The sequence below is a fragment of the Tenrec ecaudatus genome, chromosome 3, assembly GCF_050624435.1.
Source record: "Tenrec ecaudatus isolate mTenEca1 chromosome 3, mTenEca1.hap1, whole genome shotgun sequence".
In the NCBI taxonomy this organism is placed as follows: Eukaryota; Metazoa; Chordata; class Mammalia; order Afrosoricida; family Tenrecidae; genus Tenrec; species Tenrec ecaudatus.
Window position 1 is genome coordinate 67,110,135 of NC_134532.1, and position 27,823 is coordinate 67,137,957.

Consider the following 27,823-nt stretch of genomic DNA (forward strand, 5'->3'; position numbering starts at 1 on the left):
TGTCTTTCTGTCCTCTATGGTTCCTATACTTGTTTCTATCAAAGTAGAGTTTGTTCTGTTCTGGTTGGTTCTATCCTGTTGCTCCAAACAAGGAGATGTTTGGCAATGGATGGCAGACCCAGGGGCCAAGATTGGCAGGTGCCAGTTATTCCAAACTGCAAAACTGCTTGCTCCCCGTTGGTTCTCACTCGTTGACCCCATGTGCACTAGAGTAAGTAGCATAGTGCTCAGTAGGCTTTTCAGTGGTTCATTTTCACAACTAAACTGCCAGGCCTTTATTCCAATGCACACCTCTAAGTCGATTCAAACATCCAACCTTTCAATTAGCAGCCAGTCCCATTAGCTGTTTGCGCCACGCAGGGACTCCGACTCTGGTGAGGTAACCACCTTACTACAGGTGTTCCCTATAGCAGTGTCCCATCTGCTCAAGGATGGCTTTGAGTCATGCACGGCTTTTATTTTTCAGAAGTTATACAAACTTCCCTTCCTTCCTTGGTTAGTCAACATCCTTTCACGTTATTCTACTCAGAATGCGGTAAAACAACACAACGAATAAACACATGGAGCGCCAAGAGTATTCCTGTGAAACAGCGTCGCGGTGTTAACACCAGTATCGTCACAACACATTTGTCCTCATTTCCACTTGTTTGGATGTGCACTGCTGTGCACGTAGTCTAATTGTGCAAAAGTTAGGTGATGCAAAATATGGCTTCGAGAGAACCTGTTACCTTGACATTTTTGAACACGCAGTCGCTATTGGGTACATAATATCCTTCATTTAAAGAACTCAGTTTCATACATTGGAAACAGGAATGGGGTTTGAGCACCTTGACCATATGACAGAGAACAAAAGGTAAATAAATGAGTGAATATAATAACAAACATGCCCAAAAATGCATTCCATCGAGTCCATTCCAACTCATAGTTACCTTGTGGGTTTCCAAGGCAGTAATTAAAAAAAAATCATTTTATTAGGGGCCCTTACAACTCTTATAACAATCTATACCCCAATTGTATCAAGTACATTTGTACATATATTGCCATCATTGTTTCTAAATATTTGTTTTCCGTTGGAGCCCTTGGTATGAGCTCCCCTTCTCCCCTCCTTTCCCCACCCTCTCACCCTTGTAAACCTTTGATAAATTATTATTATTTTCATATCTTACACCATCCGTTCACTGTCTCCCCTCACCCTTTCCCCTTCTGAGGGGGAGGGCAGCAGTTACACATCGACCATTGCAATCGGTTCCCCCTGTTCTCCCCTCCTTCCCCCTCCTTCCCCCCACCCTCTTGGTGTCACTACTCCCATTTCTGTTCCTGAAGGGTTTACCTGTCCTGCATTCTATGTGTCGAGAGCTCTTCTCTGTACCAGTGTACATTCTCCGGTCTAGCTGGATTTTTAAAGTAGAGTGGGGGGTCATGATATTGGGGTGAGGAAGCCTCAAGGAACCAGAGGAACTGAACCCTGGCTGAGTTGTCCCTTCCTTGTGATCCTTCTATGAGGAGATGTCCAATTGTCTACAGATGGGTTTTGGGGCTCTGTTCCCACCCCCATCGTTCTCAACAATATGTTTTTATTTGTTTGGTTCGAGTCTTCTGATGCCTGTTACCTGATCCCGTCCACACCTCATGATCACACAGGCTGTTGTGCTTCTTCCATGTGGGCTTGTTGCTATTCTGCTAGATGGCCGCTTGCCCCAGACACTATCTCTTTTGCTAGCCCAGGTACCACCAGCTTTCTTCACCAATTTTGCTTATGCCCCCATTTTGACTCCATTGATTATGTTGGAAGGGTAAACATCATAGAATGCCAGGTTACACAGAGAGGACCACATGGCCTGCCCCAATAAGAGACATGACATCCCTCACTGACCCATAGCCCTACAGGGGACAACACTGGAGGCACTGTGGGAATTGCGCCTCATCTGATTCCGCCACACTGAGGCAAAACTCTAAGGGGATGCAACAGAACAGCAAGGGAATGGAGTGGCGAGGTCCCCAGGGAATGCTGAAGGTGGACTTTGGGGCCAGGGTGTGGCGCCCCAACAGACTGGACTGGAAAACACTCCTAAAGGCCAACAAAAAGTCCTTGAACTAACTAAGCTTTTCTTTCATGTTGTGTGTGTTTTGTTTTGTTTTTTGTCATTGGTTTGTTGTTGTTTTGCTGTATATTGTTGCTTGGTTTTGCTCTGTCTTATTTTTGTGCATGTTATTACCTCCACAGGTCTGTCTAAATAAGATAGACTGGATGAACAATTGGAAGGAGAAAACAACGGGAGCGACAGTTCTGGGGAGACATGGGAGAGGGGGAGGTGGTGGGAAAGATCATAGTGTTAACAAACCCAGGGACAAGGGAACAACAAGTGATCCAAATCGGTGAGGAGGGTGTGGGAGGCCTGGTAGGGCATGATCAGGGGTAATGTAACCAAGAGGAATTGTTGAAACCCTGAGCATGATAGTGGGACAGGAGCAAAGTCAAGGGAAATAGAGGAAAGAGCTGGGAGGCAACGGGCATTTATAGAGGTCTAAATACAGGCAAATAGTTATAGTGGCATTTATAGTGGTCTAAATACAGGCAAAGTACATATGCAAATATTTATATATGAGGATCTATGTGCATATATTTATAGGTTTAGTATTAAGGTAGCAGAAGGACATTGGGCCTCCACTCAAGTATTCCCTTCATGCAAGAATACTTTATTAAATTGGCATTCTATGATGCTCACCTACCCGACACAACTGCTGAAGACAAAGTGGGTGAATAAGCAAATGTGGCAAAGAAAGCTGATGGTGCCTGGCTATCAAAAGATAAAGCATCTGGGGTCTGAAAGGCTTGAAGGTAAACATGCAGCCATCTAGCTCAGAAGCAACAAAGCCCACATGGAAGAAACACACCAGCCTGTGTGATCAATCATGAGGTGTCGAAGGGATCAGGTATCAGGCATCATCAGAACAAAAATCTTATCATACTAAATGAAGGGGTAGTGCGGAGTGGAGAACCAAAGCCCATTTGTGGGTCACTGGACATCCCTTACAGAAGAGTCTCAAGGAGGAGATGAGCCAGTCAGGGTGCGATGCAGCAACAATGAAACATACAACTTTCCTCTAGTTCCTAAATGCTTCCTCCTCCCCACTATCATGATCCTAACTCTACTTTACAAATCTGGCTAGACCAGAGGATGTACACTGGTACAGATAGGAATTGGAAGCACAGGGAATCCAGGGCAGATGATCCCTTCAGGTATCCAGGGCAGATGATCCCCAGTGGCTATACTGGGAGGAAGGAGGGAGGGTGAGTTTGAAAGGGGGGAACCAATTACAAGGATCTACATGTGACCTCCTCCCTGGGGGATGGACAACAGAAAAGTGGGTTAAGGGAGACGTTGGACAGGACAAGATATGACAAAATAATAATTTATAAATTATCAAGGGCTCATGAGGGAGGGGGTATTGGGGAGGGAGGGGAAATGAGTTGCTGATGCCAGGGGCTTAGGTGGAGAGCAAATGTTTTGAGGATGATGAGGGCAATGAATGTACAAATGTGCTTTACACGATGGATGTATGTCTGGATTGGGATAAGAGTTGTACGAGCCCCTAATAAAACGATTTAAAAAAAAAGAATGCCAGGTTAACAGAACAGAGAACTTGAATAGAGACAGAAAGTCCTCGCACCTCCTCAGCATATTGCCATATGGACATAGGCCACAACCTCAATTTTCAGAATTATTATGTTTCCATATGTACACAACTATGTTCTTAACCTCTATCCATGTTATTGCTTCCTAGATCTTTCCTCTGTTTCCCTTTACCTTTCTCATGCCCCACTATCTCACTCACCCTTCCTTCGCCTCTCAGTAATTCCTCTCAGCTAGATTGCCCTGGCACCACCACCACCAGGGCCCCTTGTAAACCTTCACAAGAACATAGAGCCTCATCTCTCCCCCACAGTGAAACTTCCACCGTCCTCTATCCCTCTCTAGGACTCTGGAGAAAAGCATTGGAAACTGGTACTGGAACTCTCAGCAGGGGAGAAAGGCATGGCTTTGAAGTCAACATAAAAAAGCCCCTAGGTTTCCATCCTGGCTGCAGCCCTTACACAAACGTCCTTCTCTCAGACATAAGGATAATTCCTAGCATGGCATTGTAAGCATTCACAATGAGAAACTGAGCCCTAGCATGTGGTGTGGGCACTCCACGGAAGCCTCTGCAGACAGGCACTGAGGTTATGCAGGTAATGCCTAAGAAAGGGTCGAAGAGAGGCTGCTCATACTCAGGTGGCAAAAATGCCTTTTTAGGTGTGTTGTCACACGTTAAAGTTCTAACCTGTTTTCAAGTAGAATCTGAGGTCGCTCTTGAAGTAACCTGTAATCTGCGTGGCTGTTTTGTTAACACGTCTGCTAACAGAAACACTGGCGCTGAGGTGTCTAGTTCTCAGGTTCTACTCTAGACAAGTCACTTCCCCTTTCCCGAAAACCTGCATCTCTCTGGGCCTTTGCTCGAATTACCACCTTGTACAGAAGGGTAATAATACTAGCCAGAATAATAGCGCAATCTTGTTCTCCTGTAAAGTCATCTCAGGAATTTGATTCTTTGCTGAGTTTGTTTTACGGACAATGATCCTTGGACCTTGAATAAGTACTTTAATCTATCCATGATATCCAAATATGTGTATTGTATGCTAAGATGTTAAGGAGCCCTGCCAGCACTGTCCAGTAAGCGCTGAACTGCTACTGCACGGTCAGAGGTTCAAGCCCCCAGCCACTCTGTAAGAGAAGGCTGAGACGGTCTGGCGCCATACAGATCTACAGACATGGCACCCTGCATAGGTTCACTGGGAACAAGTGTCAGCTCAAGGCGATGGGTTTGCTTCGGAGTTTGGGGCTCTAACATGTTACGGACTCTCATACACTTAGTTCTCACAGCCCTGCAAGTATGCAATTATTAGTAGTAGCCTAGGTTTACATATGATAGGTGCCCAGATACTGATGGAAAGGTTAGAGGTTCAAATCCCCCCGGAGGCACTAAGGAGACAGACCTGCCCGTCTACTTCCAAAGCTCTCCAGCCTTGAAAGCCCGATGGAAAGTAGTTCTGCTCTGGAAAGCATGCGCTGGCCATCACTTGGAGTTGACTTGACAGCAGTTAGCTGAGTTTTGTTTCACGTAACATCATTTTAAAATCCAATTTTTAAAAAACATTTTGCTACATCTAATATTCTAGTCATTTGACAACCTGTTTTCTATAAGAAAAAACAGCATGGAAGCCATATCTGACCCCATCCGGCTACGGAAGGGGGAAGGAAACTCCAACTTCTCACCAGCCCAAGGCCTTTTGCCACCAGGCAGAGATGGGACATGCCTCCACGCTCCATCCTTCTTCACCCTGTTCTGACTCCAATCCTGCCTTCCATGCCACTCTGCTGCTGTCGCCACAGAGAAGTCATAGGGAATGCTAACAATTAGACTATATTAGGGAAGTTGACAGCTATCACAAGCCAGGCAGGAGACATTAAGGAGCTAGTCTTTTATCCACCGCAGTAAATCTCCTCGGCCAGCAGCCAAGACTCTCTCTGGTTCCCAGCCTCTCAGCCCCGTGGCCCCTTGTCTGCCCACTGCTCTGCCTCCCAGCCTCCCAGCCTCCTCTGCTCTATCGCATGGTCCCCTTGCCTTGGCCTCTGGTCTTGGGGTAGCATGGCCTCTGGTGTCTCCACCACTTCGGGCAGGGATTCGAACATGCACCACTGGTGGCTCTTATTCTTTGGTGGTCTCGGGAACTCTCCTCTGCTTCCGAGATATCATGGAATGGCTTCGGTGTTTTTTTCAGCAGACCATAACCCCCAAGGAAACAAAAAGAGGTGGCTTGATTCACCACTCTGGTAAGCTGGAGATCCAGAATGTGTCCCACCTTAATCCTGTCCATTAGCATAGATAAGAACTCCCTCCAAAATGGAATTTGAACCACAGGCATAGAAGCTAAAATGTACAATGCATCCCAAGAGGGATTATGGACAGAAGAACCACATTAGGAAATTTCATTTCAGCACACATAATCATTATCATGTGCAAATTTCTTTCTTTCACGTTTGTCTCTACTTACTCCCTTTTCCTTTTTTCCCTTTCCTTCACTCCTCCATTAATTTATAAGTATTTATTAAGGAAAAAGATAGGAACATGATGCTTACCTATTGATATTATATTTGACATTCAAAAATATTTGCAATATGTGAGTCCTTTATTAAGCTAGTAGATCCCAAAACACTCAACTCACTGCCATTGAGTTGAAGTCAACTCATGGTCACACTTTTAGGAGTGACTGTATGAGTGTCTGTGTGAATTTCCAAGACGATACCTCTTTATAGGAATAGAAAGTCCTACCATTTTCCTGCAGAGTAACTGGTGGTTTCGAATTGCTGACCGTGTAGTTAGCAGCCCAACTTGTAACCACTATGCCATCAGGGCTCCACAAAGCATCAGAAGACAGAATGATGGGATGAAATGGATCCTTCCCCCAAGGCCTCCAAACACATAGAAATGCTGGATTAAAAGGGGTGCGGGTGAGGCTGGCTTAAGCCCTTGGCCATGCTCAGAAGACCCCAGGAGCAAGAGATGGTCATGGAGAATTCACATCACAGCCAAAGTGGCTACAGGTGACCTACAGACTATTGGATGCCTGCGTTAAGGAAGAGTATTAAACCTAACCTGGAACTGGAGAATGTAGACGCTGGTAGGCTGGGGCCTGTGATATTGTCTCCTTTATAAAGCCAGGCCTCTGCAAAGTTGCCCAGTTTACTAACAAGGACAATAAATAAACCAGCCAGTCAGCCCAGTGACATGGTGAAGAAGGTAGAAGGAACCTGCACCTCCACATCACATGTGGAGCTCGAACTTAAACCGCATGAATTTGCAGGAAGTATTTGAAGCTAATAAAATTAGCATAATCTGGCTCGGGCTAGGTGAAATGCATCCACAGTGTTAAAACTTTTTCAGGATCGCTTCCCTAAGGCAGAAAATCTGTATTCCTGAAACAATAATGTTGGATAAATATATCAGTACCAAAGTTGTAGCAAATGATAAGACATGTATTTTTTAATATTTAGAGATGTAAGGTCAAATAAGCATAAAATAATAAATATCTTTTGGAAAAACAACATAAATGTTTGAAAAATAATTAAAGAGGGCAGTTATGTTAGGCAGCTCTAGAAAAAAATAACATGAAAAGGTCAACATTATGGACGTTGAACAGCCTCTAAGACACAGACAAAGACATAACTATATGACTGGGAAGTGGACCCGAGGCAATCACAGTGGATATTGCTCAGAGATAAAAGAACATCTGAAAGGCAGGTGACTATAGAAAATAAAGAGAGAAAGTCCCACGCAGTACTGGTAGCCATTCATAAAGATAAAACAACCGGGATGGTATGGAGGTGACATTTAAAAAGATAATGGCTAAGGACATTTTCAAACGGATGAAATATTTGAATCTTTAAATAGATAAATGGCACTAAGATATAAAAAAACACCATTTGTAGTAGGTATATAATAATAAAATTAAAGATATCGAGTAAAAAGGAAAATTTTCTAAGTGACGGAAGATTAAATCCGAGTTTCCTGTTGCAGAACACAATTAAGGCTAACAGGAAATTTCCCCACAGCAGCAATTAAGATGTAGAGAAAGTGGAATACTATCTTCAAAATGCTGTGGAAGTCTTACTGTCGGACTATTATTATTCAAGATCGAAGCTGAACTCGATTTTGAGGGGGCGGGGAAATGACACTGAACCACTTGACCATTCAGTGTCAAACTCCTGTTGAATGAATCACTTACATAAAATAAAAACAGCAAAATTTCAATAAGTGGGAACTACAGCCCAGAAATATGGAATGAAACACAGGAAATAAATAAGGAACAAAGAAATCGGTGGGCACATCAGTACATCATCTAGAGCTGCTGTGGTAGAAGCACCAAGTGGGTGTTCTACGGGCAGTAAGGTATCCTCCGGTTTAGGAACTAGAACTTCAAAGTCAGAGTGCCAGCTCTCGGGGAAGCCTTGTCTCCCTTCAGTGTCCGAGGCCCTGGTGTTTCTTGGAGATCTCCATGTGGCTTGGCATCAGTCTTACCCTTGATCTAGGAGGTTCCTAGTGAGGATGCCTTCGATCCCAATTCTTCCTTCTTTCTTAGAGTAGGCCCAGCCTTCTCTGCTCACATTTCTCTCCTACGAGTGAAAAGGTGATGCTTAACCCACTGAACCACTGGGGTCCTGCATAGTTCCCCAAGGGTCTTGAGGTAAAAGAGCTAAGAACCAATGCCATCTCTTCCTTACTTCCTGCAGCAAAGATCAAACAGTGACTTGTGCTATGCAATAATGTGGATGTTCGTGGATGCACTTGTTGAGGTTGCTCAAAACTTCCACGTTGCTCTCTCCCTTTATCAGAGGCATGCCATTTGACATTCATGCGCCCTCACCCCCGCCAGGTTTACTGTCTAGTTTCCTGTCTTGACCGTGCTGCCGGGATAGTTAACCGCCTGCGCCCTGGCCTCCCTGCGAAGGAGCGGGCGTAGCACAGGGAAACGAGATGCTTTCTGCAACCAGCCGCCTCCGTGGGTCAAGTTACTGCTGCCCTGTTGCGCACGGTGCCTCGCCCAGACCTTTGCAAGTGCCCCTTATTCTCTGGCTTAAAAGGAGCACGAGTCTACAGGCTGCGCCCCTGTCCCCGTGGCTGAGCTCACTGTTGCGCACGCCCCAGCATTGCCCTTGACATGGAGAGAACCCGTGGCACATTGGAAAAGGTTGGCTCCAGTGCTCTGACACATCCTTAGTGGGAAGTTCTAAATGGCATGACAGTGTCAGTCTAAAAGCAATTTGCCCATCGCTATGCGCGGCATCTAACTTGTCTGTTAAAAATAGACCCATAGCAAAGCCAAAAGGCAGCTGGCTAAGTTCTTCCCTGAAGTCCTGCGCCACCGGAATGGGTTTGGTGACGCCCTCACATTCTCAGACCATTTCTTCTTTCCTCCTGCAGGGAGAAGATGCACCAGTCGGCCATGTATGAGCTCTGCCAGGGGATGCACCAAATCAGCCTTCAGTTCGTTCGACTGCAGCTTACCTTTGAAGAATACACCATCATGAAAGTGTTGCTGCTGCTAAGCACAAGTAAATGGATGCCTACCCCGAGACTTCTTTCTACTTTGCTAAATCAACCTGCCTTTCGGGGAGTAGACTATTTATAGCATAGAGCTCCTGGGTATCCCCAACCCCTATGCCCCCCCCCCAGAAGTAAAGAAAATTTGACAAGGTAGGAAGAGGACATTGATTCTCAAAGGAAATGACCTGCTGAGTATGAGACTTTGGACCAATAAAGAGGGTATCACTCTTCCTTCCTCACCCATCCATCTCCTCAGCATGAGTGCCTGTCGTGTACCTGGTAGGATGGGGCAGGTCAGGAATGCACGGGGGTAAATAAGACATAGTCCTTACCTTCAGGAAGGGTAGACCACAGGATGAGTTCAATGTTGATGCACGGTGGAAAGCCGCCACTTACTGGAGCACAAGAGGCCAGGGGCGTCACCAAGGCTCAGAAGGGAAGAGCTTGTTCAGTTTGGGGATCGGGGGCAGTTCTCTGTGAGGCTGCATCTGGGAGGGGGTGTGGGTTGACTCTTAGGAGTGGATGGCATTCCTAACACAGATGCATGGGAAAGCACAGCCAGAAACAATGCTTAACTGGGCTGGGGGGAGGGGGTGGAGCATGAGCCAGGGAGAAGGTGTCCACTAAGTCTTAATTGTTGATATCGTTTTATATTTATTTAACCTGATACCGGGATTGGGATGACGGCAGCGATGCGATGAACAGGAGCAAATGGATTCAGGGCACGCTGCAGAGCTGGCCTTGGCAAAAGACTGAAAGACATGGAAACGCTGTGGTTCAGAAGTTACAGGGGCTCCGAGCACACAGAAAGAGTAAAGAAAAACATGCCATCAATAAGACTGTCATTACTGGGATGGGGGCAGTTTTGTAGATTGCGTAAAGCCTGCTATTGGGAACGAGTTCGCTTTCAGATGTCAGCTCTTTATTTGGCTAGTGACGCCCAAAATTTGGGAAATAACTTGGGACTGGAACTCCGAAGAAAGATCCGGGTGTTGAGACACACGTTTGGGATTATCCTCATAGGAAAGCGTAGTTGGAACTCCCGTGCTGCGTGGAATCGTCGTGGCTCGGAGCGGTCAGGAAAGAGCCCGTTGATCTGCAGTACAGGAGACTGGTGGAAGCTAAAGGGGTGGGGACAGAGCCGTCAGAGAGCTGAGGAACAGGGGAGCCCCGTATGGGAAGCAGGAGCTGGAGCCTCCACAGTGAGTGGAGAGCCCGGAGAGAAGGCTGCCGGAGTGACCAGTAGGCAACGGGCAGGTGCCAGATGGCCGGGAACGTGCAGATTGATGGGAAGCTTTTTTAGGCAGCAGCTTCTGGAACCAAGTATGGGGGGAGAGCGAAGAGACGGCGTGAGGTGCCAGAGAAGCCAAGAGGAGACAGGATTAGCCTTAGCAAAGATGTTGGGCACTTCCTTCTCAGCAAGAGCACCGCAGTTTCCTAACAGTGAAGACCGAGGAGGCTCGCAACAGACGTGGGTGGGACCGAGAATGACGGCAGGAAACAGTATGGAGGGGGGCACTCAGAGCCCAGTGCGGTGGCCACTGAGGACGCTGAGAAATGCTCTCCATGTGGAGGGCTGGGGGGACGCCATGGCAGGCAGCGGGCTGCGCCTCAGCGGAGATGGTGTCCAGTGACGACCTGGAAGCGAGAAAGAGATCCAGTTCGTGCCCAGCCTGCTCCTTGCACATAAACCAGGCCTGGGAAGAAGGTGGGGTTTGTAGTAGAGAACAAGTCACCCCACAGGCCAGCGTGGCCAGGGCAGATGAACGAGGAGAGCTGTTACAAACAAAGGGGGGGCTGGACGGAGGAAGGGGGACAGGCCATGTAGGAGCAGGGAGAGTTGGTGCAGTGGCATCTCTGGAGAATCACCCTGCTCTGCGGACCTATAGGGCATCGCAGGTCAACACGTTTCCCAGCTAAGGCACCCCTAAAAGGTTACTGTGGTCATGAGCTGTCTGTGAGTCATGGAACCAAACCGCCACCCCCACCATCAGTTCTTATATTATTATTTAAAGTAGTCATTTTACTGGGGCTCTCACAAATCTTATAACAATCCATCATTCGATAGTATTAAGCACACTTGTACATAGCCTACCATCAATATTTCCAAAACAATTTCTTTCTACTGAAGTCCTTGGGATAAACTCATCTTTTTGCCTCTCTCCCCCACCCTCCCACTTTCATGGGTCCTTGATCAATTATATATTATTATTGTTATTTTGGGATTTACACTGTCCATTGTCTCTCTTCACCCACCTTTCTGTTATTAATCCCCCTGGGGGGAGGGGGCTATTAGTCAACCTTGTGATGGGTTCCTCTTTCCCCCCCTGCCTCACCCTCCACCACCCCCTATCCCACCACCCCCCACCCTCATGATATCGCTACTGCACTACTGTTCCTGAGGGTTCTATCTGCCCCCCAGGACCAGTCCTTGATGAGCTGTTGTCATCCATAGATTTTTGTTCAGAAGTAGGTGGCTAGATCTCTATCTCTAAAACCAACCAACCCAACCATCAAAGAACCCAACTCCCTGCCATGGCATCCGCTCTGACTCTAAGTCAGCCTAGAGGGCAGGGCAGAGCTGCCATGTGGACGTCCACACTGTAACCCTTGATAGCAGTAGAAAGCCCCACCTTTCTCCCAGGCCGTCCTTGCCTAGGCCCGTGTCCCTCGTCTGTTTTAACGTGGAAGCTGCACTGAAATAATCCGGCATCATAGCGCCTCACAGCCTCCACTATCACATGAGTGTTGGCTGCACTTGACATTGGCTTTGGCCAGGCATCGAACCAGCTCTCCTCCGCCTCCTAAAGCCGATGCAGCAGGGACTCTTGGGTGGTGGTGGTGGTGGTGGTGGTGGTGGTGGTGGTGGTGGTGTGTGTGTGTGTGTGTGTGTTTGTGTGTGTGTGTGTGTGTTTTCAGAGTCCTAAGAGTTCGGACTCAGACCCGCAGGCTATGTAGACAGGGTTGGCTCCACTCTCGTGGAGCGAGTAGAAGGGACCCATGTGGAAAGTGGCAGGAGCCCTTGACAGCAGTAGGGCACTGCCACGCCCAGCAGGCAGAATCCCCGCTCTCCGTGGCAAACCCTCGCTCTGGCAGGGAGGAGGGGCCGCAGGTCACAGCTGTGTTTTATTTGGCCAGCACGGGGCTTGGGGGATTGTTTTTGGATTTGAGTCTTGATTTGTTTTCATTGAATGCAATTGCCCAAGTAGGGAATGCTCTCTCCACTGGGCCACAGCGCACCCCCCCCACACACACACACACACACATCCCGTACCCCGGGCTGGGGCATCTTCATTTGCACTCCTCCCTTCTCTTCAGGGTACCCCTGCTCTGCTCCTCCTCAGGGTTTCCGATGCTCCTCATTTGTACCAGCTCTGGAGCTTCACGCTGGAAGCAGAACCCCTTCACTCTCCCTCCACCCCTCTGCTGCCACCCCTGGGAGGGGCGCTTCTCTTCGGGCGTGCCTGGGTGGGTCCTTCAGGGGCCGCCCTGGGGCTCACACAGCCGTAAGTCATACCCTGTCAGTCGGGCCCTGACTGACCGGCTTGGTCAGAAGGCGCTGGGCCACTCTTGCAGGCTCTTCTGTCTAACCCGATACACGGGTCCCAGTCCAGGTCCCGACCCAGATTATGCCGTCCCACTTGTACCGGTGAAGGGTTGATTCACCACCAATCATGCATTTGTGACAGTTTCCTTTGTTCTGTGCCTTATCGAACAAGCATCCCAACTGTGAAGCCTCGCAGTTGTGACCTGGTGCGCATCCATTTTCCAACGCCCCTTTCTAGCTGTGCGATTCACCGGCACTAGTTAGAAGAAGGGAGACATCCAGTCACACCTGCGAAAGCAAGCCCACACCTGTCAGAGAGGGAGAACTCATGTTTCCCACGAAAACAAGCGGCAGAACCGTGATAAGTCTGTGCCCACAGGAGGGAAAGGAGACACTGGAGCCATGGGGCAGTGCTGGCAGCTGCCGGTTCCCACAGGCTTACTCTGCATACTTATATATCAGAGGGATGACAGAATTCAAATGACATCTTTTGAAATTGTTTTCCCTGAAATGCCATGACAGCCATACTTGACAGACTTTGGCGACTCGGTTGTAATTGGTGTCTTGTCCTTTCCCCCTCATTCACTCATTCGGTCTCAGATTCTGCATCATTTTGAAGCTACTTGGATTCATGTATTTGGCTTCCTAGTAGCTCAGCTTTCAATTCTGGTTTTTTCTTAAGTACAGGGAAAGCAAAATAAAAAAGCAGAAAAAATATAAGTGAAGGATTTTATTAATTACAATAATTGCTGATTTTTCCAAGCTTATTTTATTACTCTCTGATGCACGCATGAAAACTATTGCTCTTACTTGAAACTATTTGTGGCTGAGTCAACTCCGACTTGTAGGACTGTGTAGGACAGACTAGAACTGCCCCCGGGTTCCCAAGTCTGTTATCTGTACAGAAGCAACCACCACATCTTACCCCGCCTGATCCCCCGAGCGACTGGTGGGTGTGAAATGCTGACCTTACCACCACACCACCAGGAGGAATCCTTCTTCTTACTTAGGAATGTTAAATTGCCTGCCTGAGACTATGGAGAAAGTCTTCTTCCAGGGGCACCAGGAGAGGCGTGTGTGCTTTCCGCTTAGAGCGGAGAACAGACAGACTCCCACCCCGCTTCTCCTCTGCTCTCCCCAGCCCCTTGACTTTGGCGGTTTCCCAGAGCCCCGCTGCACTTAATACACAAAGGCGGAGATTCCGGGCAGACCTCCAAAATGTGAGGTTGTGCTAAGTTTCCTTTATGTATTGGTGTGTCTCAACTTCTGAAACAATCTTGCTCAGAGTTAGTTTAATATGTTTTATTTACAGTAGGAAAATAAAACACGTTGTTCATGAGCTTAAGAGTTTTTCCAAGCAAGACTAAGAAACATGAAGGTCTCTGGTGAAGACTAGCCAGGTTAGCTTTGAATCGGCTTGCCGAATATTATTTAAACTTAGTAGGGGCGCGTTCCTTCTATGGCGGTGCTGGTGATCTCTTCATCTGTAGGATGGCAGGCGTATAAAAGCTAAGGGTTCCTTATATAATCTTATCATGTGTTTCAGGGTGCGAAAGAGACCCCCATCTCAAATGTAATTTAGGGAGAACTTGTAATATGTCTGAAAAGGGACAAAGTCACAGACACATCATCTGATGAGGGAGTAATAGCAGAAGGTCATAATGGCGTCTGAGGCTTCACAGTTGGGACACTAGTTAAATAAGGCACGAAACAAAGGAAACTGTCACAAATGCATGATTGGTGGCAAATCAAGCCTTCACTGGTACAAGTGGGATGGCTTATGCAGGACCGGGACCTGGACTGGGACCCATGTATCGGGTTAGACAGAAGAGCCTGCAAGAGTGGCCCAACGCCTTCTGACCAAGCCAGTCAGTCAGGGCCCGACTGACAGGGTATGACTTACAGCTGTGTGAGCCCCAGGGCTGCCCCTGAAGGACCCACCCGGGGCTGGCAGGAGAAGGGTGGAGGTAAGACCCTTTCCAATGCACTCTGCCTGGGGCAAGAAGAGTTGCCTTCCTTGGTGAATGATCATGGATATTGGGTTTTCACTGTCCTTCCACAGCCTTCTGCAAAGGTGTGCTCAGAATTTAAGCTTTGATATAATTAAGTTAAGGAAATAAATATCAATCTATAGATGGGCAGAATAGGCTTTTCGTTCGCCAATTTTCAGTTTCCTTCAGGCAGTTTTAGGGTAATGTTCCTATTTTTTATAGAAAGTGGATCTCTAGTTTTATTATTTAACATCCTGGATATTAGCACGGATCTCTGTTTCATGTTCTTTTAAAACAAAATTTTAAATTCAAAGAATAAAAAAGACACTTGTTCCATAATGGATGAGAGCATTTAACTCTTCATGTGAGTGTCAGAGAGTTGAACTTACGGTGAATACTGGGTAATTTGTGTAGTTGCTATTAAGGGATTTTCACACACATACAAAAAATAAAAAACATATAGAAAATCTCAATAATTAGAACTCAAGGAGATGACGATTAGCAATGAGGTAACTCCGATCTTTCATAGAGGACCTCCCCACCACCCACTGGCTGCCAGTTGGGTCTGAGCCAGAGCGACCTGGTGCCTGTCAGAGCAGAGCTGTGCTCCATGGGGCTTGCATGATAATTTTAGGAGTTGGCCAGACCTTTCTTCCAAAGTGCTTCTGGGAGTTCACAGAGGATCTCGGGGCTTATTTGAAAATAGCGTTCTTTCTGGCTTTCCAGTGTGGCATGCAGTATTCAGAAATGCGCTTAGCCAGCACAGGCGCTTCAGGAGCCACGTGAGCTGTTTCTATAAGTGTTCTACCCTCTACAGGACTCTTTACTTTTGTTGCTCTGCCTCCTCCCACAATACGCTCTACCTTCGATCATTGATTGGCGTGACCACACAGAACGCACAAGCAGCACTCGTGATTATGAGGTTGATTAAGAGAGTTAAGAGTTTACAGTTCAGATGAGCATTGCCCAGGATACATTTGTTCAGCCATGGCCATCTGCCATGCCCACAGGCAGGCCCCTCTGCGGCCCTCTGCCTCTCTGCCTACCCTCAGTCCAACAATGTTACAAAGCTTTTTTTAGGGCTTCCAGTAAATATTATGCTATAATCCTAGGACCACAGACTCTCAGCTTCAGGGCCCTGGGTCAGCAAACCCAGCTGCCCCAATTAAGTGCCCAGACACACCCCACTTCGCAAGCCAGCCACCTGCCCCAAAGCTTTCAGCTTTATTTGCTCCATGGGTGAGGGAGTCCACTGCTCCATCTCGTGCCCTGCCGCTTGGTTCTGCTGCCCTTGCTGCTCTCTTCCCTCCTGTGGCGTCACGGCTGCCCCTGCATGACAGAGGTTCAATGCATAGAGATCCCGGTGTCCAAATGACCCATTCTACTCCTTGCTCCTCCCTTTGGCTGGTATTGCTTCTGAGATGCCCAGCTTGATGGCCAGCACAACGAACCCTGCTAATAATCACTCAAAACTGATTCGTGCCCCAGTATCGCCCCCAGTTCCATTAGGAAATGAAGTTCGGTTGGCGGGAGTAGCAAAACAATGGCTGGAAGAGCCGGAGTAAAGAATCCACAGTCTTGCAGTATGGGGGAGGAAATGAGCTTAGGTAATAGGTCATTTAGAAGAATTTAGAGAATTGTAAAGCTGACCCTAGGTAGTGCTAATGGTTAAGTGCTTGACTACCAGCTTGGAAGAGTAGTGACTCAGTTCTACCCAGTTGCACCTCAGAATAAAGGTCTGGCAATCTGCCTCGAAAAGCTCACAGTCCTGAATGCCCTGCGAAGTGCAGTTCCACTCTGCACACACGAGGATGCCATGATCTGGAACTCACTCAACAGGAACTTAACAGCAAGGCCTGGAAATGAAAGTCTGGTTGTTTTCTTTTTTTTAGGGTGGAAGGATAAGCATGCCTTCAATACTGACTGCATTGAACCCAAATGCAGAAGTAGATTTTTCACCAACAATACCCTGCACTTTGTCCTGCCGCCCCTGACACAAGCACAGACACACACTCCCCTCCGGGACAGCACTGTCCGTATGTTTTCCACGACAGGTCGCAAGAAGTACACTACCGGCTGCGAAATTCCCAAGTTTCCTTTTTAAGTGGGATTTCAGCATTGTAAGTACAAAGGCGGCAAGAAGGAAACTTAACCCTTACTCTTCTGCCTTATCAAAGAGAAACACAGGAGCGCGGTTCTACATCACACAGGAGCTTGCTCTGGGAGGTGGTCACATGACAGTTGCCTCAGTTGTCATGTTGCCAAAAGGAGGGAAAGGGCTGCCTTATGTACAGCTTCCTCTCCTTTGTGGGTAGGCATTTTCTGGGAGGTGCTTTTGTTACTTAAACTTGAATATTAATATTTTGCTCTCTACGTATAGTCCCAGATTAGATTGTCTATGGTTCTTCCATTTGTCCTAGAAAAGCAAAGTATATTTTTCTTCTGCTGAGTAATTGGCACATTAGAACCCATAAAACACATAGGTGGCTGGCCATAAGGCAGTGTGTTGGTGTACATAGGTGATTTGCCATAAGGCAGTGTGTTGGTGTACATAGGTGACTTACCATAAGGCAGTGTGTTGGTGCACATAGGTGACTTACCATAAGGCAGTGTGTTGGTGTACATAGGTGGCTGGCCATAAGGCAGTGTGGAGTTGTGGTTAATAAGTCGGCTTTGGAATCAGACAACCGAGGTATACACCCCTCTCTACCATTTATTTATTGTGTCCTTAGGTAAGTTAGTCAACATCCAGTCTTCAGCATCCCCATCTGTAACCTGAGCTTAATGGCTATATCATAAGCTGAATGTCAGGGTTAAGTGAGCTAACATATGCAAAGTTCATAATAGCTTATAAACCAAATCAAACCCACGGGCATTGTGTTGAGTCCATCTCTACGAAGATGTAGGGTTTCCCAGGCTGTACGTCTTTAAAGGAGCAGGTGGCCTCATCTTGCTTCCATGGGGCTGCTGGTGGGCTTGAACTGCTGACCACAGATAACAGTCCAGCTTTTACCCAGCAGGTCCACCAGGACTCCTGATTGTGATATATTCTTGCTAAGTATACGCTGATTATTTGGTGTATGCAGTGTTTGCCCATTGGGCTGGCAAAGAGTTCCGCCCCTAGAGACTTCCAGTCTCAGAAACGCTCAGAGGCAGCTTGCCCTGTGAGGTGGCTGTGAGATGACAGCAACTCCATGTAGTGAGTTCAGTTTGGTTTGGGTGTATTGATCTATGTGTATATACATACATGCATGCATGCATACATACATACCCATATGAGAAAGCTTCAAGAAGTTTGTGGAAAATTCCCATTATCTTTCCAATCTATTGTTCCATGAACTTTCTGAAGACCACGCATACAATCACACACAAACAATACGCACCGATAGATGCTTTGGTGGCACAGCGATTAAGTGCGTGGCTGCTAACCCAAAAGGTTGCAATCGCCAGCCGTTCCACAGGGAAAAGTCGTAGGGATCAAATTCTGTAAAGGAGATTTATAGCCGTGGAGACCTGTAAGGTCACTGAGAGTCAGCATCTACCAGGTGGCAGTGGGAAATGGTGTGTGCAAGTGCGTGTGTGTATCAACAGAGAGCGTTCGTATTTACTCATACGTGCAAATGATTGAGGTTCAGTAGGAGTGGCGATCTAAGCGTCTGAGCCGCACGAGCTCACTGTATTCTAGGGGGATTTAACTGCTGAGATGCTAAAGCTGGATCCCATCCTGAGAGCTGACGTGTCTGTATTTCCTTAAACACAGTTCCGAAGGACGGCCTCAAGAGCCAGGCTGCGTTTGATGAAATGAGGACAAATTACATTAAGGAACTGAGGAAGATGGTCACCAAGTGTCCCAACAATTCTGGGCAGAGCTGGCAGAGGTTCTACCAACTGACCAAGCTGCTGGACGCCATGCACGACGTAAGTAGGGGCTTGGGCACCTGCTTCAGGGAAGGGTCAGTGTCCATCCACGGTGACCGGCCAGAACCCTGATAAAGGAGTTCCTATTGCTGGGGGTGGGCGAGAGCAGGAGAACTCACCCAGTGGAGACATCAAGAGTTAAACGCCGACCCAGAAAACAGTCTTGTTCTGACAGCACACGAAGAAGGAACGACCCTTTTTCAGAGCAGAGCGTGTGTGTTCCTTGCACACTTGACCCCAGAACCGTGTGCCAGAGTGGAGCCCCGCCCCTCATCTGGATCTTGCAGGGCCTCCAACCTGGATACCGGTATCAGACTGGGGCTCGGGTTTTTGCTTGGCGTGTCAGAGCTGTTTGGTTGACAAGTGTTTGCTCGCGTGTGGCCTGACTAGAGCTCACCTGCAGTTGTTCAGTTCCAACTGCATCGTTCGTGGTGTCGGCCGCTGGGATCAGTTCAGTCTTCGCTAAAGTTTTGAATGCTGCCATCCTTATTTTTCCTGTGCGTCGCCTCTTGCTGCCGGGTCTAAGCACAGACTCTAGGCTGGTTTCTAATGCAAGCCGTCCGAGACAGGCAAGGTGTTCCACAGTTTCTACAAAAGCGTGCTTGTTTTGGTTTGTCCTTTAAACTAAGCTGCTTACTTCACTTCGCCAGCAGTTTCCCTAATTGTGGCTCAAATAAAGTTGTGCACAGCAACGCCATGCAATTTAGCATTTCATTGAAGCAAAGTTTCCATACTTTCTTCTGGAGAATTTATTGCTCAAGTCCAGACCATGTGGTCTGTATAAGAATTCATTGATATTCCGCCCCCCAAATATTTCTCTAATGCTAAAACAAGTATGCATCCGTGTAATGACCAGTACTAATGTTGTCACTAGTAGCAGAGGAGTGGTTCGCTCTTTAAAGGTTAGTTTAAGCCAGTGGCACATGTTCCCTGTGTGGTGCTAATGGACAGGCTTGACTGACGGGCAGCTCACAGAGCTTTATGCTGACTCTCCTGTCCATATCACACGGACCTTGGCTTTCTCCCAACACTTGAAATGAAGAGTCAAGGAGAGTCAATCGTGATGGCTTTGCTGATTATCCGTGGCCTGAATGTTAAACGAAGCTGCAGAGAAAGCCACGCGGGATGGTCTTCAAGACTCCCAGGAAAGGAAATAAAAGAAATGAGGTCAGACTCGCACAGGCTCTCTGCACGAGAAGGCGTAGCTCCTCTTCTGTCTTTTGGTTGCTGATCTCGTACAGAATCAGAAAGTGGTCTTGTGGTTCTCAGTGAACTCTTTATTTGTTCCGAGGGGGGGCAAGCACAAGCACAATGAGATGTAGTCACAAAGAACATGGTGACGGGGAGAGAGTGCAAAGCAGGATGCACACAAGGAGACCAACAGCCGAGGTCCAGGCTTGTTTTTCCAGAAACCTGTCCTTTCTGAATCCAATGGCAGACCCAAGAGGCCCCTCGCAGGGGTCAGTGGGCCTGACCCTTTCCAACAGTTGGATGTGAGCGCCAGCCGGGCGGGTAGGGCCAGATGGGCACAGGACGAACAGGCAGTAGGAAGGTCCTCACCAGATGGATGGGCCCCATGGCCGCCACAATGGACTCGCTGGGGGAACCACTGTGCAGCTGAGCGGCAGTTCATTCTGTTGTACGCGGGGCAACCAACATAGTGGTCCCCCACAACAGCAGTGATCTGAAATGCTGGCTTCTGCGACATTCTCTAGGTCAAAACACTGTGCTTTTAGCATTTTTTTTAAGCCGAGGCAAAATGTATCTATAATAAATGTGTCTCGTGTATACAATTTGATAAGTTTTGACATATACTAATATCCATATATGAATCGCCATGTGATGGTATCACCACACTCAAGATTATGAACAGATCTGTCACCCCGAAAGTTTCCTCATGACCTTTTTAAACACTCCTTCCTGCCACTTGCTCCTCCATTGCTTTTGATATTGCTTGCTGGCAATAAGTTTGTTTTCTCGAATTTCTTATCCATGGACATATGCCATTTGTAATCCATTTCCCTCGGTGTAACGATTTTGAGATTCTTACATGCTATCGCATACATCGATAGTTCACTCATTTTTACTGCTGACTAGCATTCCATACTATGAATCTTCAGTCTGTCCTGTCTCCTCCTGATGGGCATTTCGTGTGCTTACAGTGTGATTGTTGTTTTTTGTTATGGGTTGTTTCTTCTTTATATGCATATTAATCTTTGTATGGATACTAGACATTGTGGTTGCTTTGATTTTTCAATTCTCAGCCCTGTCTCCCCCCAAAGGGGAATCCACTAGTTTTCCTGACTCCCCATCCCTGTACAATCTCCTGGAAACACCTTCAAAATAGTCCCCTAGAGCACTCGGTGGCCCACCTCTCACTCTCCTTCACTGACTTGTCTTCCGTATCCTGAAAACCCTGTGCTGTGTATTTTTCTTTGTGTTTTTGGCTGTTTCCAGCCGAAGAGCTCATTCAAGATCTGCTATGTAAGATATATATGAGTCCAAACCGACTTGTTGGCAGTGTGTACCTTAATCTTGGCAAGGAGGAGTAAACTCTTTTTGGATTGATTACCTTGATCCTGGTGTATAAATCATAACTGATCAAAAATAAGTTTGATCTTAGAAGTAGCCCAGCAGCAGCATTGTCAGTGTGCTGTTTACATGCCTATTCCAGACGGAGCGTTGAAAATGCACTGTATGCCCAGAGGGACCTTTCTCTCACGCTTACTCAGTCTTGAGACTGCCTACAGCTTTCCACTAGAGTAAATTATTAGTGACTCAACATTTGTGGAATTTTCTTCAGGAGAACAAGGAACTACACAATGCACCGCCTCTGTGCTCAGAGCCTGGTTCTGGCCACCTTATAGAAAAGAGCACTGGTTCTGAAGAGTCTCACGGTTAGGAGTCTGTCGAGGACAGATCAGAGTTCTCCTTCGTAGTGTGCACAGCACACTGGCTCCCAGTGCACAGCACACTGGCTCCCAGTGCACAGCACACTGACTCCCAGTGCACAGCACACTGACTCCCAGTGCACACGTGCCAAGGTGCGTGAAAGGAGCCAGTTGGTAGTTAAGTATGTGAATTAATCAGCAACTTGAATGAGTCATAAGCCCCCTGAACATCCATCTTTGTCCAAGGAAAGCTCCAAAGGGAGCAGCTGTGGCCAGGCTCCTAGGAGGGGAGGACGTTTTTGTACTGTAAATGTTTGGGTGTCAAAAGTCAAGCAGGTAGATCTTCATCTGTGAGGAGTGGAATCAGAGTGACTTGCCAGCTGCTACTAGGAATGGCCGTTTATTTCCTGTGGGGATAAGAACCATCTCTCTAAAACGCTTAATGGTGCTTTCCATTTACAGAGATCAAGGATGGCTTCGATGTTAAGCTCAGTGTGTAGTTAGTAAATATTGAATGACAACATTAGTAGTTTCTATTGAGGCAGGAGGAGCCTGGTGTCGTAGTGGTCCTGTGTTGAGCAAGGTCAGCAGTTCGAAACCCGGGAGAAGGATGGGTCTTACTACTCTTGTAACTCGCAGTGACAGTTCTACCCGGTCCTGTAGAGTTGCTGTGAGTTTATATCGACCCAATGGCAGCGAGTTCGATTTTGGTTTTGGACTGAGGCAAAATTGCCCTTCTACTAAATGACATTTTCCAGGCCACCGGATTATAACCGATTTTGTGTTGGTGCACAGACTCAGTGAAAATGTACCCTGTCCTCAGCAGGATTAACAGAGCTACAGAGGATACAATGTAATGCATACATTGACCCAACACTCAAACAGCCTGCTGTCTACAGAGATGACTGTGGCGTAATTCAAGGCAGAAGGCAAATCAGGTGCCAAAATCGGTTACATGAGCGGTGGGACAGTTGAAGGCATGTGTTCACTCTGTCTTTCGTTTGTGGATGAAGCATTGATCGAGGAGTTCGGGGATCTGACAAACGCTCACCACCTTCCAGGAGGTTCCCCTTCCAAACAGGGCCTCTCCACCACAGCCGCTGCAGACACCCTTTGGTCAGTGAAAGCTGTGATGCCCAGCAGGTTTCAGAGGAGCATCCAGGCGAAGCTGGCGTTCTGCTCCTGAAAACCAGCCAGGGACAAGCCTACGGATGGCAATGGCCTTGCCCGGTGTGCACGGGGCTTGCCTGATGGCAGCTGGCAGTAGTAGCCATGTTCAGGGCCACAGGTGCAAGTTTGGACAGAACACCCGTCTTCAGGATCCTCACTCATCTGGTGGCGGACAGTGTTCATCTCCGGCTCAGCAAATGCTAGAGTGCCCATGTCAGGTTGCATCCCAAGGGAGAAGAGCCGCAAAGCCTGGCCTGGGGACCTTACACGCCATTAGAACAGCCAGCTGGCCTGTGGGAGGCCACCATGAGTTTGTCGGTTCAAACTTGATACAGTGCTTTGTCAAGAAGGCAGTGGAACCAGTTGTCCTCTTGCCGGGGATCAAGGAAGGCTGCCAAGAGACTGTCAGAGAGTCCTTATTTAACAGAGGAACAAACAGCCCCAGGGGCCCAAGAGGTAGCTCTTGGCAGCTGGAAACCTCTGGACTCACTGCGGGGTGCTGGCGACACCCGCGCTGCACTGTGAGGCTGGGGAAGGTGCAGACTGATCGCAGCTGCTCCTTGTTTTAGGCTGGAGCCGAGAAAAGGAGCATGTAGGAACACGAGAGACAGCTGTGGTGCTCGCGGCCACGCCGCCTCCGTTTGGATCGTCCCTGGCGTCTTCCAGAATGCGCTGTTTCTTGTGAGGTGCTGGGCTACATCTCGAAGGCAGCGAACTCGGTTTGGTGGAATGAAAATGTCATGCATGTTTAGCAGCTCCCAAAAGAAAATGTTAAGTCAGCCTGCCTCCACATCTCTGAAGGGGCTTGGGTTCCCAAGGCCTTTGTTTCTGCACATGGTCCTGCAAGGCTGGACAAGAACCTAGCCCTTGGCCGGGCAGCCATCAGCGAGTCATGCAGAGGCCGTATTCTGCATGACAAAAGGAAACACTTGGAGGATCCTGGTGCCGAATAATTGCTTCCTGTGGTTCCAAAGGCGGTGCTTGACAACTGAAGTGGCTCTCCTACAGCGGCTCTGTGAGCCAAGCTTCCCCCTCGAGAGGGGACCGGCTGGCGGCAGGCTGGGGAGTGAACATCTGGTGGTACAGTAAACGCTCCACGTGCGCTCCGGGGAGACTTCATCCTTTACATGAAAAGGGCGTGAAGTTCCACTGATACAATAACGAACAAAAGAGATATTGCTGCAAGCAGCCAAGACTATTAGCAAATTATTTTGAGATTCTCATTGCTCATTTAATTAGTGGGTGCTTTTGCATCCGGGCTGTGGCAATTTCCATTGAGATCGACACGAACCTATTTTGAGCATCGCTCGCCGCCCGCGGAGGCAGGCAGCGCAGGCTGGGCTCCGAGCCCCACGGGGCTGCCCCCTCTCCCCCACATTGGGTTGTTTCACCTTGTGCCAGGCAAGTGCGTCCCTCCCAAGGCCAAAATCGGAGGCCACTACAGAAATGTGAGCACCGGGGAGGGCGGGGAGCAGGCGGCTTGGCGGGCAGGGCCACCCTGCGCTCCGCAACCTCATTGTTTCCACCCTCCATCTGTCCAGCTGTGGACAAGAGGGAACCGCTCAGCATCCTCGAGGGCCTTTTGAGAGACTCCCTAAAGGCCGGGCTCTGCAGCCCTCCAGAGCCAGCTAGGTGGTTGAAGGCCCCGTGTAGGTCGAGCGGAGGAAAGAGGCACGCAGCGTGTGCCCTTCCGAAGCTGCCAGTCTGACACGGATGAGGTGGCACACAGATGCAGGGAGCAAAGGTCATCCCTTCCTGCAGGACAGGAAGCGCAAGTTACCTGCAAATGAATCGCCGAGACGGAAGTGTGCGGCCCAACCCCTTTCGTAGTGCTTCACGGTCCAGCGCACCCCAAGGTTCTTTGTGCGCCCCTCCACGTTGGTTCTCGGGCGGCTGCAGGAGCACCGATGCCTTAGCAGGGAACACGGAGGATGCCTTGGAACCAAGAAGGAAATGCCCCCTCTGCTTCAGACGAAGGGAAGCTGCATTGCTCCTTGTAAACAGGATGGCAGGGCTTCCTCTCGTGTCCCTTGGACCTGGTGCCCAAGGGACCGGCCCCTGGAGAAGGGCATCATGCTTGGTAACGTAGAGAGGCAGTGAAAGGTGAAGGCCCGACAAGCGGGCCGGACACGTGGCTGCAGTAGTGAGCTCTGCCCTGTGGACGCTGGTGAGGAGGGGCTGCCGGTGCTTCCTTTGGACGGAACCAACTCTGGACAACCCCTAACCACAAACACCGGGCACCCAGCGATGGGGAGCTTGATGGAGGAGAAGGCTTTGGTGATGGCAATAGCAGATCGCGGTGCGCTGAGCCTCAGGAAGGGCTGATGCGGGCTGAGAACCCTTCCTGGGCTTAGCAGGCGGCTGTGCAAGTCGCTGGAGGGCTGGGTTACACGTTGGGCTGAGCTCTAGCTGTGCTCCGGGGAGAAAGCCTCCTCCTATTTAGTCTTGCAAACCCACGGGGCAGTGGGACCCTGTGGGAATCAACTCGATAGCAGGGAATTTGGTTTGGGTTTTGGTTGGTGTGTTTGGTTTTGAGGGTGCCGCTTCTTCACCAAGAGCACAGCGTCCTTGGGCGGCCGCACTGCAATGACTGAGAAAGGAGTCCTGGAGGCTCAGGGACGGCCTGCTGCTAACTGACATGTCAGCAGGTGGAACGCCCCCCACCCCCATGGGAGAAAAGGCCCGTGTTCGTTCGGCTCCCCTAACTCTTATAGGCTGGGAAACCCTGTGGGGGAGTTCAGGGTGGGGATGAGTTAGAATGGCGGCAAAGGCAGCCGACAAGAGCACATCCCGGTGCCCGGTGCTGGCAGGTGTCTGTGTGTGTGAGAGAAATGAAGGTTCCAGGTCCCATTCTGTCACTCGGAGCTGAATGGCTATGAGTGTGGTTGTCGGCAGTGGGGTGCAGCTTTCTCCCTTTGACAAAGGCCTGACTGAGAACGATTCTACATAAATGAAGAGGTATTTATTCCAGGCAGCTAGGCGAGCAGGCCCTTCCTTCCCCGGCACCAGGCCAGGTGGAGGGAGGTGGGGAGTGAAGCCCGCCCCCCGCCCCCGCCGAGAGGCTGAAGACGGTATCCAAACACTTTGCTGTCAAGTCCAATTCATACTCCCTGCGAGCCTACAGCACAGCGTAGAACCTGGCCCGTACTGAGGGTTTCCAAGACTGGAAATCTCCATGGAAGCAGGCTGCTACGTCTTTCTTCCCCAGACAGTTGGTGAGGTCAAGTGCCAGCCTCTCTATTAACAGCCGACTATTTAATCACTGCACCCCCAGGGACGCTTGAAAAAGACTCTAATATAGGTAAAGAGTTCAAGGGAAATAAGCCATTGATCGGAAGCCCCTACTCTTTGTCTACTTGGTGGGCTCTATAAAATGGTCCAGCAGGTTAGTTGCCCTCCATTGGGTTCCGGCTGACCACAGCCCTTTAAACAACAACAAGCCGCCTGGTCCTGTCCCGTCCTCACAACCACACAACTGCTCTTAGGTCTGTGCCTATTGCTGCCACCACCGTCAGGCCAGCTTGTCCAGAGCCTTCCTCCTTCTCCCCGACTCCACGTGTGTGAGATGAAGGCTGGCCACCCTGTCTCTCAGCATTCTGGCTGCACCTCTTCTGTTCCTTTGACAGTCCGTGGGATTTCATCATTCTGCGCCCGCACCAGATGCAAGCTCACAGCTTTTCTCCCCCGTCTTCCGTATTCATTGTCCAACGTTCACATCCTGTGAGGCGATTGAAAATGCCATGGCTTGTGGCAGGTGCACCTTCGTCCTCACAGTGACATCCTGGCTTTCCAACACCCTCTAAAGAGGTCTGTGCAGCACATTTACCCGATGCAGTGGCTCCTTTGATCTCCTGACCGCCGCTTCCATGAGCCTTGATTGTGGATCCACGCAAGACAAAGTCCTTGGCAACTTCAAGTTTTTGTCCATTTATCTTGATGTTACTTATTGGTCCAGTTGTGAGGATTTGGGTCTTCTTTACATTGAGTTGTAATCCACAGTGAAGACTGCGATCCTTGATCTTCATCAGCAAGTGCTCCAAGCCCTTCCCACGTTCAGCCAGCAAGGTGTGTCATCGCATATTGCAGGTTGTTCTAGGCCACATTCTTCATGTAACCCAGCATCCCAGCTGAGGGCGTGAATAGCTAGGTGAGCATGCACAATCCTGAAGCGGGGCTTAAAATCCTGTGATTTTAAGCCCCGCAGTAGTCCTTTGCTATGTGCACACAACTGCCTCTTGATCCACATACAAGTTCCTTTTGAGTACAGTGAAGCGTTCTGGAATTCCCACCCATCTCAAGGCTATCCATAGTTGTTATGACCCACACAGTTTAATGCCTTGGCATGGTAAAAATAACACAGGTAAACAGCTTTCTGGTCTTCTCTGCTTTCAGCCAAGATCCATCTGACATGAGCAATGATATCCTTTGTTCCATGCCCTCTTGTGAGTCCAGCCTGAATTTCTAGTAGCTCCCTGTCAATGTATTGCTTCAACCATTTTGATCTTCAGCAAAATTTTACTTGCATGTGATATCAATGATACTGCTTTAGAATTTGAGCATTCTGTTTATTCCAGAGTTAGCTGAGTGGGCCGCTTTTCTTTGGAATGTGTAAATGTGGATCTCTTCTAGTCAGTTGGCCAAGTAGCTGTCTTCCAAATTTCTTGGCATACGCAAGCAGATGCTTCTAGTGCTATATCAGCTCATTGAAGCATTCCAGTTGGTATTCTGTCAGTTCCAGGAACCTTGTTTTTGGCTAATGCTTTCAGCATAGCTTGGACTTTTCCCTTCACTGGCTTTGGTTTTTGCTCGTGTGCCATCTCTTGAAAGTCAACTAAGTTCTTGTTGGTACAGTGGCTCTGTGTAGTCTTTCCATCTTCTTTCGACGCTGCCTATATGCCCACAATGGATAGGGACTAGCATCTCCATTTGCCAATTTCTGATCACCAAGACAAAACGTAGGGCTGCCGCCTGGGGTGAAGTGAGCTAATGGGGCTGACATTCTTTCTCTTTCTAAATGTATATTTGAAAAACATTACTTCAAGTATATTGAGACCTAAAACTTGGGAAAGAAATATAGAGAAAGTTCTATTATTTCCATATTTGGAATAAACATGGAATTATAAGTCTTGAGTGTGATGTGCAGGTCAAGGATTGTTGTGTTT

At 48.5% G+C, this 27,823-nt stretch overlaps 1 protein-coding gene across 2 annotated transcripts in view; it reads left to right on the top strand.

The window, feature by feature from the left end:
- NR3C2 (nuclear receptor subfamily 3 group C member 2) overlaps nt 1-27,823 on the top strand; it is a 376,709-nt gene that overhangs the window by 332,462 nt on the left and 16,424 nt on the right. For both annotated transcript variants that reach the window (XM_075543712.1, XM_075543713.1), the window contains exons 7-8: nt 9,022-9,152; nt 18,443-18,600. In XM_075543712.1, coding sequence (XP_075399827.1) covers nt 9,022-9,152; nt 18,443-18,600 — 289 coding nt within the window. The remainder of the gene's footprint in view (nt 1-9,021; nt 9,153-18,442; nt 18,601-27,823) is intronic.